Source organism: Brienomyrus brachyistius, chromosome 3 (genome assembly GCF_023856365.1).
Source record: "Brienomyrus brachyistius isolate T26 chromosome 3, BBRACH_0.4, whole genome shotgun sequence".
Taxonomy (NCBI): Eukaryota; Metazoa; Chordata; class Actinopteri; order Osteoglossiformes; family Mormyridae; genus Brienomyrus; species Brienomyrus brachyistius.
The window spans coordinates 22,117,468-22,129,634 of NC_064535.1; the positions used below are offsets into that span (position 1 = coordinate 22,117,468).

The 12,167-nt window shown below is 43.5% G+C and overlaps 1 protein-coding gene across 2 annotated transcripts; it reads right to left on the reverse strand.

Moving 5' to 3' along the window:
- Nucleotides 1–86: 86 nt before the first annotated feature.
- Nucleotides 87–11,904, reverse strand: sult4a1 (sulfotransferase family 4A, member 1). Of its 2 annotated transcripts, none has more exons than XM_049009419.1 (7): nucleotides 11,552–11,902; nucleotides 7,575–7,705; nucleotides 7,306–7,386; nucleotides 6,225–6,351; nucleotides 5,486–5,580; nucleotides 3,899–4,037; nucleotides 87–1,753 (listed from the first exon to the last, which is right to left on the reverse strand). In XM_049009419.1, exons 1-7 carry the CDS (start codon nucleotides 11,721–11,723, stop codon nucleotides 1,641–1,643), a joined length of 858 nt encoding a protein of 285 aa, XP_048865376.1. In that variant the 5' UTR covers nucleotides 11,724–11,902; the 3' UTR covers nucleotides 87–1,640. The 2 variants fall into 2 exon arrangements, with proteins under 2 accessions (XP_048865376.1, XP_048865377.1); XM_049009420.1 differs by lacking the exon at nucleotides 87–1,753 and adding an exon at nucleotides 1,775–2,190 and having other exon boundaries at nucleotides 11,552–11,904.
- Between the last annotated feature and the right edge of the window lie 263 nt (nucleotides 11,905–12,167).

A 12,167-nucleotide genomic window follows, 5' to 3' on the forward strand; every position in this document is an offset into this window, starting at 1 on the left:
TTATAAAATGTATATAAGCACTTTTAATAACCTGTCCCCATTGTAGGCATTATAATTATGTGACTAAAATAGCCCAGAACACACGGTCTGAATACACATCTTTATTAATAAACCAGCGAGCAAGCATGCAAATACAGTGTACTGGAATTTGTACAATTACCATAGACGATATAAAAATAGAACTCAAACTGTGGCATGCCTGGAGACGTAAACGTAAATTAAGGAAGCGTGATTATCAAAGTGTAGCCGTGCTAACTAAAATGCCACGTGTAATATACTTAAGCTTTGTACATCCACACAATCAAGACATTCATGACTGTCCAGCTGTGTAGCAATGAGTATATAGAACTGCTTGTTTGGTTGCTTGGAAGTAAGAAGAAGCAGGGAGTACGAAGACACTAGATGTAAGTATTCGGGTGGCATCGTGAGGAAAAAAACGCCCCCTTTATCTATGCGTGATTACAGCTCTACGCGGTAGCACCCGACGATGCAATGGCCTCTACTCTGGTGTTTGTACCTATGAGGGAGGGAGTGATCTTTAATACATTGAAATGCGGCGGAATCAATTGGCAATTTTAATCTACCACTGACCACTAGGGGGCACACGTATTGTGCCATGTGTGCTGAGAGCCCTAGTGTGTAGTACATGGACAAGAAAAAGCAATATAAAATAAAAATGACAATACAGAACTTCAGGGGGAATTTACCCTTTACAGCATTTATGTTCAAGGAATAGGAGCAGGCTTGAGAATTGGTTTTTCTGCCTAGACACTCCTTATATATGCAAAACTCTTATTTTTCAAGAGTGATTTTCAGTAACTGACCTGAGACTCTGTACTTAACCCCTTGTGTTTATGTCCGTTTGGTTTTAGTTTGCATGGGAACTGGCTGCGGTACTGAAGAGAAAAGGCGTCTCATCAGGCCAAAGGAGCTGAAGAAGGCAAACTCAAGTTTTTCCAGGTCTGAGATTCTTTGACAATGAAACACAGAAATGCTAAGGGACACACAGACATCCTCTGACTGTTTTCTACAACAGTCTTTAAATGCTACAGGTTTTAAAAAGGACTTCCTAATATGGTCCTAAACCGGAAACCTCTAACACGGGGGGAAATATTCACAGATTGTGCTGCATCACTAAAGCTCAGGTGTTTCTGTCTATGAGCCAGCAAATCCTGAGATTATTCCCTGGCTTAAGACATTAAAGTATTTATTTATTTAAAGACACATATACATTTTTTTATTATTTCCCTGGAAATGTAGTAACATCAGTGTGTCACTAAAGCATCATGTGACTCTCATGTATGTTATGATGGGGGGCCAAGGATGTGACTGAAGGAGAAAGTAAATCACATAACATCAAAGCTCCAAGCAGGTAGGGTCAGGGTGAAGCCACAGCTTTGTACAATAAATGGTACCGTATATACATACATACATACGTTACATAAGGCAAATAATGACAGCGTGATAGGTGGCTGCTGATTATACATGGGGGCGGAGCCGGGGTAAGGAGGACTCTCGATGGGGGCCGGGGGGGGTGGGGTGGAATGCGAGGGGTGTGCGAAGGGGCCGTAAGGCGGAGCGGGCACACGTAGGCGGCGGGGATCGGCAGCTGTCCGGCAGGCGTGTCGCGCGGTGCCCTCTCACAGGCTGAAGTCGAAGGTCAGGTCCGACTTTCCCATCTTCTGCTTGTACACCGCGTCAAACTTGTCGTTCATGGACACGGTGAAGATGTCTTTCCACAAGCCCACCCGCCCTGACATGGGACGGGGGAACAAGATGGAAATGGTTTAACATTCTTCATTATTACTAAATGTCTACTACTATCTATTATCATTGTTGTTATTATTTTCGCTGTTTTTTTCGGTGTACATACTAATAATATGTACATATCAACAACTTTCAATGGGTTTACGGTCAGAGTTCACTTCGCAGTCACCAGTGCAGTTGCATTAATCCTGACAGCATGCAGTGTGCAGCATGAACACAAGACCAGCGATGACATTAAAAACAACCATGACTCTAAAAGAGTCCAGTAGCGCCCCCTGTAGGCAGTGCGCTGCCTGGATCCCGGTGTTGGCATCACTCACCTCGTTACTCTCCCACTGTGCTCTAATGTAAGTACTGCTCGCGTTAAAGCCCATTATAATACTGCTCAGTTTTATCTTTGCTGTACAGCCATGATTCCATGCACTAAAAGAAAGACAAATGAGGGAAAAGAAATCTAACAGAAATGATATGCAAATCAGATGGAATGTACAAACGCAATACAATAACACTTCCTAAAAATAATAATAGAAATAAACGAATGTAAAGATAATGATTACAGCAATAAAGTAAACTAGCGAATCTCACTCGCAGTCTGGCACACTTACGAACAATATGCTTTTTGGCCACTAGGTGGCGATCCAAGATCACCACTTCACATGTTTTTAAACGGCGCTAAAGTGTATTATACCAACTGTCAACACCTATTGTAGCACGTTCATTGCCATTATGTTGTTAATATTTTTAGTCATAATAGACACAATAAAATAACAAATCCTGAAATAAGGTTCTGACGAGAACCGTAACTTGGGTCGAACATCATTAACCATTTGAGAGTGTAGTTCAGAGTGAGGAGGGTGTCTCTGAGTGAGACAGGCACACATCCTGCTCTGTGGCAGTAGGACACACTTTTGTGGTTCCAGAGTACACCAGCATGTCCCTAGAGCCTGAAATAACAGGTATGTACTCTGTACTGTCTGCCAATCAGAGTATGGCATTTGTTCTAATTACAGACAGGAGGAGCAAACACAATGAGGAATGTGGATGGATAGATTGTAGCCTCTGGTGTCTTGCTGTAGACACATGGTACAGTCCGGGTGCCCTTTACAACAGACACCTTGCTGTTTGTGCTGCATCAAGAATCGCACGCTATTGCCGTATAAATTGAGTATTTTTAACAACGCAACAGCCTTCGTTCCGATTTTGACTCGGAAGCCGCAGGTTTTTAATGTCAGTTCCAGCATGGCGTGCAGGAGAGCAATGCTGTGTTATTTTGGAAGAAGCCTGACTCCCCTGCAGATCATCCACGGTATTAGCCGTGCTACGCCTGTTTGTGACTGAAATAGGATGGACTTTCAGACTGCCAGGCGATTTCCTGTCAGCTAGATGTACGGATGTAGGACACCTAGTATAATGAATGTATCCTATAACTAAAAAGGGAAAAAATCCAAAAATCATTTTTAATGTCTGATGTGAGCCCCCCCCCTTGGTGCCAGTTGAAGTCCATGTGGCACTTTAGGGATGCTTCACTGCTGGCGCCCTCCTCCTCCACCCTCCACACCCAGCAAGCTTCTTAGAGAGGCAGTGGTGAAGTTTGGTACTGGGGTGGGGGGGATGCTGGCAGTAGTTTGCTAATATGGTGCCCCCCCCAGAAGATGGGTTTAAAGGTACTGCTCCTCTCCTTTCTTGGTCCTTTGGCTCCATTCAGGTTTTGCCCTCCAGCAACTCATTTTCTGACCTCCTTTCCACCAGCACCTCACCACCTCCATCTCTCCTCAGTGCTGGTTTTCTAGTAGCTGCTGTGCCCCCACCCCTCCCCTCACTATCCCATCTAGGCCGCCTCATCCAGGCCATCTCATCCAGACTGTCCCAGCCAGACTGCCCTAGCCAGACCACCCAAGCCCAGCCATCCCAGCCAGACCTCCCCAGCCAGACCATTCTAGCCAGATCTCCCCAACCAGACCGCTCTAGCCAGACCTCCCCAGCCAGACCGCCCCAGCCAGACCGCTCTAGCCAGACCTCCCCAGCCAGACCATTCTAGCCAGATCTCCCCAACCAGACCGCTCTAGCCAGACCTCCCCAGACAGACCGCCCCAGCCAGACCGCTCTAGCCCGGTCCCGGGATGCCACATACCTCTGCAGATTGACAAGGCTTCTGAGTCCCCGCACTGCTCGATAAGCTGATGGCAGCTCTCCACCATGGCTTCCAGCTGGGCCTTGTCACAGGAGATGCCAAGGAAACGGGTCAAATGCTCCACCACACTGGCCAGGTCCTGCACAGGGGGGGGAGGGACCTTAAGTCATTCACCCCTCAGAGGATCAGAAGCCAGAACGTGCCAAGCGAGGTTTTCTATGGCTCCAGGTGATGGGCAGGATGCCAGCGGGTGTTTCCATGTGTGCCAGTGACATCACACACTGTGATTCCCGGAAAACCTGGCTGCTTGTTTTACTGATGGTTCATAGAATTATCTCGTTTGATTTACTAAGATATTGCATAGTAAGACATACTTTCAGGTAGGTCTTTTTCAGTCGAGTCACCGCGAGTGCTATTTTGAAGATGTCCTCTTTCTGCTGCAGGGACAAGTCTAAGGATCGCGAAGGAATTTTACGTCCAACGAAATTTTATGGGTTCATCCTTCAATCTGTAGTAAACCTGGGCGCTGGATTTCAGGGCCAGTGGTAAGACGACATTTGAACAATTTGCATGAACAGACAGCCAAAGGTTGGCATTTCCTATGCCACCGACAATTATGCACAATATAACCGGGTATGTGTTAGAAAGCTATGCCTTCGATCCCACACTTAGTAATGTATATACCGCAAACACAAAATGATCTTGTTCTAGAATGAAGCCTGAAGCTGCTCGCTCCGCAGACATTGTGACACATCATGTTCTCTCTCTCCTGTTTCTTTGAGCCACAGGTCGGCCAGTTCACTACAGCTTCCTGCAGATACTCTTTTGTAATCCTCCACCCTGCACTGTTCAGCTGTCTTCCACACTCCCGACAAGAAAGTTGCGACACGCTCTAACAAACTTCACGTATTGCGATTTTGGTGACCCATGGCACAGATTCTGTAGCTTTTCATTCCCTTTGCTTTCATTTTAAATTCTGGAGCTCAACAAGTAGACCACTACGTTCACAATACAAAGGTCATAGGTTCAAATCCCAGGGAGCTCAAATAAGATGTAATTGGATTTGGATTAAAAAGTGTCAGGTAAATGATTCCCAGCAGTCATGTTTGGATAAATATGTAAATGATTCCCAAGATACACTTTAAAACAGATAATGTGACCTCCTGATGAATATAAATGACTTGTTTTAGTTTAAAATACATTCTGCACTGAAATTTCTTTTAACCATAAAAAAGTCGAGGTCCATGTCATCTGCACAACTGTCCACTTATTACGCATTCATGTTATTTACAAATTTAGTTGAACTTATTGTGCTGAAAAATCATATCACATTTGATTTTCAAGCTCTCTCGCCTTTTTTACCTGGAGTATTTTCAGTGAGTATTTGTGACTAAACTACACACTGGATAAAGATATAGAAATTGCTTATGAAATTCCATATTAGTCTCTGCTTCAGAATGTAATCCAGTGAAGCACAAACCCACAGGAGTTACAGGATTAAGTTCTTAAGTCTTTTTGCAGCCTAGAGTCCGCATCAGTGATCATGGCTGGTCTATGCTGAAACAGAATGAGACGTCGTTTCAGCACCTTGTACATGTCCTCATACTTCAGGAAGAGCACGTTGGAATCCATGCGGTGCTCCCAGAATTCCTGCACGTGCTCAAACCAGGATCCGTACCCCACTATGGACAGGGGACATAACAGGGGATTAAATACTCTTCTCTGAATTTCACTTATTCGGCACTGACTGTTATTAATTAATAGGTGTTTCTTCTGCAGCATACTACAAATTTTCCCCTAAAACAGGGCTTCCCGGTCCCGGTCCCAGTCCCAGTCCTGGTCCTGGAGGGTGAGTCTGCAACACAGTTTGCAGATTTCCCTGCTCAGACACACCTTATTCAATTAGCCAATTATTGGGTTTAGTAGGTGTGTCTAAGCAGGGAAATGCAAACTGTGTCCCTCCCGGACTGGAATTGGGGAATCCTGCTCTATAACAGCAAAACAAAGATGTAAGACTTAAGAAGTTACAGAAGTACTAAACAAATTATTACTACCAGTAATGACGTATTGCCTATTTACCCAGCATCCAAAGACGCACCCTCTACCTCTGCAGGTCCTCATATCTTATTCTATTACTGTGTGTATTTGAGCTACTGAATACCTAAATTTCCTTCAGGATCAATAAAGTATCTCTCATCCATCCATCCCTCCATCAATCAATCTATCTAAAAGGTGTTTAAACTCCAATGTTCATTCGGGTGTGGGGTATGTGTCTTCCTACAGAAAGGGCACTTTGCTAACATGGCCGCTGACCCTCAGCACTCACGTTTGTCATTCATAAACCTGCGGCAGAACTCCTGGAAGGTGCCCCGGTAGCTCATGGTCCGCAGCGAGCGGTGGAACTGGTAGTAGGACACCACCAGGTCTTTGGGGTTCCTGGCCATGTAAATCACCTGTGGAACACAGTGCACATCAGCACACTGGTGAACATGCACTACGGTGAGATATGGCAGGCAGTCCACTGCACATCACTGCATGTCATCTGGGACGTCTTCAGGGTCTTGGGCAGTTACATCCATCGATGGCCTGTTTAAGCGTGGCCAATAAAAAACCTCCATACGTTGAGGAGAAAGAACAGCAAAGTTATATCTGTTCAGATAGTCAAGGCTAAAGACTGGTCAAGATTTATGATCAAATCTGCTACCAAAAGTCTGCTGAGGCTGTTGCAGTGGAGGGAATCGCCGTTTTTCCATTAAGCACAGAAAAATTCAATCAAACTGCACAACAAATACTGGGAATCTCTGAGGATGGACGTAATCACTTAAACGAGATAGTTAAAAGTGGAAAGATCAAGTCCAAAGGGTACAAATCCAAACCAAGGTTTTGCTTCAGCCAACCAGTTGAGTCACAGTCACAGAGGACTCAACTGGTTGGCTGAAGCAAAACGTTGGTCTGGATTTGTACTTTCCGGACCTGAACTTTAAACCCCCAGAGATCTCATGTCTACTTCAATAGGTCTATTTAGGATTCATATCAAAAAGAATTGTTAAACAGCATAGATTTCCAGTGCATATACAATCTTATTCTCATACAATCGCATTGTCTGTTTTTTATATTATGTGTTGTCCATCTTATTATTGTATTAATAATAATAATTTAATTCTTATTATTATTCCTATTTTTTGTTAATGTTATTGTTAGCTGACACACTGCAAGACGCTTGTAAGTACCTCAGTGTATAGAAAAATGTCAATATGAACTTAAACTTTCTTGAAAAGCACTCAACAATAACATAACATGATCCCAATTGTGTTGGATTTCTCCCTCGGTCGAGTCCTTGCATTCAAGCTGAATGGAGTCCACACATGTGTCTGCGTGTGAGCTTAACCCCACGTGTGCCGGCTCACCTTGGACTCGCCATTGTGCAAGGCCACGGGAAGGAAGCGGTAAGGTAGATGGCTCTTGATCAGGCGAGGAGACGTCAGCTCCTGCAGGGTCACCGACACAAAGCTGCAGTTAATGACATCCATCTGGCCTGAGCAGGACCAAAGTCTGATTCCAGTGTACAACAAAATCTCAAAGATAGGAAACACCACAATTAAACAGAGAGCTGATTACACGTGCAATATTTCTACCACTCTCTCTCCACAGCAAGTTTAGCAGGACTGATCAGAACCTGGATGATATCCAGGCCCGGCTGAGGGTATTCCAGAACAGGAAGCTGTTCCTCAATGTTCATCAGCCCAATCTCATCTGGATCAGCTCCTTGGCTTACAAGGTACACCAATTCCTGGAGCAAACTCGTCCCTGAAGGAGAAGGCAATGAGGAAAGCAGCATCAAGAGTGAGTTGCACCATGTCCTGAATGAACAGTAACACTCATCTGTGTTCAAAGTCACTTAAGGATAGAGCGGCAGTGCGAACCAATGGCTGTATAGAGGGTATGCGCATGATGTCACAGTGGGCGGAGTCACTGCGGCCACGCTGACTGAGCGTCAAAAATACTGAGTGGCAGCATTAGCGATCAGCATGGACGCAGTGGAAACACATCTAAAATGAGAAAGAGCTGTTGTGTATGTGTATTGCTGCCACTGTGATAAAATAATCACTGGGTTATCACTATCTTTTTACACAATGGTGAAATGCAAAATAAAAAAGAAGCAAATGTATTGCTACAATCTTCAGAAACAACCGGAATGCAGGCCCCGAAACGTGGATTTGCGGCTGTCGTTTTGTGTCAGTTATGTTGGGTTTTAGAGTAACATCATACATTAAGTTATATACTGTATTGACTACTTCTTATCAATTAAATAACTGGCATTTATATTCATTTATATTCTACGTAACTGTAAACTTTTTGTCAGGATTTATTTAAAGTCAGCAATAATGATGAGCCTAGTGTTACAAAGAAAGTGGGTTTTGGTTCGATAGTGTTAACTAGCCAAGACAAACCCAGTTTTCCTTATAAGGAAATACCCCACAACGCAGGTTTAGACAATTAACCATATAACTTTAAAAGTTTTATAAAGTATGTTGTCAGGAAACATATCAATGTCCGTGGTCCACTGGTCCTTTGGGAAGCTGGAAGGATCCCTGTCGAGTCCAAATGCCTTTAATTTAAGCAAATATTCACTTTTAATATTGAATACATGGCAGACTAATATCAGCCATGCAGCAGGGGGGTGTTCCGGCCGGAAAGTGACGTCAGTGCATTCCCTCTGTTGTTACATTCGCTGTGATCATAGGGTTGAATCCTTAAAAGTTACATGGTCTGCATAGGTTACTACAGAGGGAAGATGCTTTAAAAATGATCTGGCCAAAAGGGTTTGTAAATTCAGCTGTGTAAATGATTGACAGAACATGTGAGGTCTAAACTAGGAATGCCGTTTTAGGAACTGGAAGTGAACTCAAGGAAAGACAGGGCGTTTGCTGTGTCCCTGCCCGGCACTGAATGTCTTATTCGGGGCATATGAGGTCCTCCGTTCTGTGCTCCTGGTCGAAGTGCTCAAGTAGCTCGAAGGTCACTGCGTGAGAGTGGTGCCATTCAGCAGATGCAGATATCACACTGCCTGAGCAGGTCGAACACAGGGGACAGGCTGCAGTGCGAGGCCGTCAGCTCGCGATAGCGGCCACTGGCGTTCAATTTCCGAAGCCGTGACCCCTGACCTCCAATATCACCCCAGGATATCAGGTGCTCAGATCCTGTTCAAACTATTTATACTCATATATTGAACAATATTCATTAAAAAAAAGAATCAACTGACCAAATTCACTATTCATTACAGTAACATTTCTAAGTTCTTTCAGAACTGGGTTTGCGCCATTCAAAGGCCTGACACTCGGTCTAAAGAAAAGCTGCAGCTGTTAGCAGACCTTAGTTAACGTCTGCTATCACGACCCTTAGCGTTTCTGACCCGGTTTGGCAAGACAGCACATGGCACGGAGGCCTTGATTGCTACAATATGAGGAACAATACAGTGAATAAACTCACTGTACTCTTTAACAGCTGTTAAAAAAGACCTCTGGGTGTAAAGGGACTTAAAAGATGCAGAAATCCTGATTTCTCGCCTTTGATATGCCAAATAGGCATTGATTATAAACATGACCTCTGGTAACTCTGAAAGAGACTCAAAGTGCTATATATTATTGTCAGAGTACAAAGTTAGCTGTGCAATGTCTGTCCACTTTGTTCCTTGATAATCCCTTCTACATACATAAAATACATTCAAACACTTAACCTTTCTTTATTTCTATGCTTGTTCTGATAATCGCAAAGCCTCAATGAAGGTAAAGTACAAAGATGTGTCTGAAACAGTTCCTGACCCAGCGAACACATTGTTTTCCTTTTAGAAAGCTTGCTGTGTACATAATTTACAAACCATAATGGAACTGAAATTAAAAATCAATAAGAAGGATGAACTGTACATTTTAAGGTAAAATATTTAAAATTATAAATTAATGAAATATAATTATTATGAATACAGAATGTATCGGTCCTATATTGTATTACAACTGACCTCTAGTCCAGCAGTTTTCATTTTTAATTCACTCAAGCAATAAATTAAATACTGTAATACAAATTAAATTTCCTTTCTAATACCTGCCAAAAAATTTTTTTTGAAGAAAATATGTATTTTTTGTTTAAGGTAACAGAGGTGTATAGGGACGCCTCCTTGTCAATGCTGTCAGGGTGTGAAATGATAGGTTTGTCAGAGATGAAGCAGCACTGACCCCCCAGTATAAATACATACAACACACAGATATGCATGTTGCATGTGTGTCGCTGTAATAAACATAAGATACAATCAGAGAGCTTCCGTCACGCAGCATAAATTATGGCTCACTTGGAAATTTAAATTATAGCAATTTGGAAACAAAAAGGCACACCGAAAACTTTGAAAATTCGTTTTAAATAGCACAATTTTTAATATAATCATTAATGGAAGACGTGATAAAGATCACGCTTCCCTCTGCTTCCCACACAGAGGATCATACTGGGTAACCGAACCACCAAGCCAGAACCTTGGATCTCAGTCACCCAGTGATATTTCAGGGCCTTAAGAGGGGCGCACTTGCATGATTTCCCACAATCCTTCACTGCATCACTTTTCATATATTTCTCTTGTAGAAATAAAATATCACTGTATATTTTAGGACGTACCCTGTCTGTGTGCCATAACTTGTGTTTTTATAGAGGACAGAAGGAATTATGTCATGTTTAGAAGATAGTTAAAAGTATACTTTCAGAAGACATTCCAAAATGTAAGATAAGGATGTCAGCCATACTATGTCAGTGTGAAAGCACCTTAAAACTGCAGTAAACCTTAAAGTTAAACGCGAAATCCCGCTCTGACACCTTGCACCCTAGGATACAACGTGGCACTAACGGGACACACCCTACGCCACCCTGGCGGCTCTGTCTGCTGTGACAGATCCGCCTCTCGGAGGCCGTAACTCCGCATCCTTCTGCGGGAGACATTCACCTCGACCGCGCTGTTTGTCAACAAAGCGCGTCGCACCGGCCGCGGACACAGGCGAAGGAGCGCTGGGGGGCGGCCAGTCGCGATGGGTGACTGACACACAACACTGTATATTGCACTGAGGGCCTTATCAACTAGCAGAGATGACAGATCTACTAAAAGGTCGGTGATCAAGGCTGGACATTCGTCCTCCCTTATCGATTTAGACCCACCAGGCAACTGATACAGCCCTCATACAATGTTCATCAGAAACATTTAAAGTGAATACTTGAACTAGTATTAATAAAAATTATATTTATAAACACAAGGCGCATCACGATTTTTAGTTCAAAGCAACGATTCCTCTGAGGATGTAAATTTGTATACCTCCAGAATCGCAAAGGCAGGCGTCAACTTATGTAACGGAACCCCAGTTGCATCCGGTATGGATTTTAATAAAACACATTGCGGTTTGCTTGTAGGGCAGCGCAGTATTTAGTGTGCGATGTACAATAAAAATAAAAACAGTTAAATATATTCAGCATCAGTATCATAAGTGAATTCCATGCACAGGGGAGCCCTTCCAAGAAATGTGTGGGATGCATGGAAATATGTGGGTTTCCAAATTACTCTGCGACACGATGTCTCCGCATAACTGAAATGAATAACTGTTTAATGTCAACAAAATGCGTTACCTGATTTTGGATAGGTGACAATCCATATATCACTACTCCTGAGAGAGAAGTTGGCGATTTCCTCCATCTTCCCTCTGCAGAACGGAGGAAGCCTCACGCCATTATATTCGAAATATTTGCTCTCAAACTCGATTGGGGTGCTTGGCGTTTCTGCCTCGCTTTCTGCCATCATGGAGCCGTATTTACGGATAACAGATAGGCTTTCGGAGGCTGGGAGGGAAAAAGGTTGGAGACGCCAAAAAAAAAAAAATCAGCGAAAACTACGGCGAAGAAGCGCAGGTTTGCGAGCCCTTGACCTTCAGCCAATGGCGTCAGGACATAGTGATGTAATGGGATTCGCTCGGAGATGCTGGGGATGATGCTGCGGCTGCCGCCTAGTCTCAGCACCAGCGCCGTGCCGGCGGCTTGTCTCTTGCGAATTGCTCGCTTGCATCCTGCCGTAAGAAATGCTCCGCTATGCAATATTAATAACTCACAAGCACCATGTTTTTCCTTATTTCTGCTGAGATTTTAGATCCTCTACCGAAATGTACATGCGTAGGCCATAGATTGCAATATACTATGCAATACCATATTTGCAATAATACCTGTAATGATGTTTGTAAAATGTTCTTCG

Coding starts and splice junctions, on each gene's coding strand:
- sult4a1 (XM_049009419.1), bottom strand. CDS start 11,723: ATGATGGCAGAAAGCGAGGCAGAAACGCCAAGCACCCCAATCGAGTTT. Junction 6,352..7,305: donor TGCACAATGGCGAGTCCAAG/GTGAGCCGGCAC, acceptor TGTGTTCCACAG/GTGATTTACATGGCCAGGAA. Junction 1,754..3,898: donor AGCCTTGTCAATCTGCAGAG/GTATGTGGCATC, acceptor GTCCCATGTCAG/GGCGGGTGGGCTTGTGGAAA.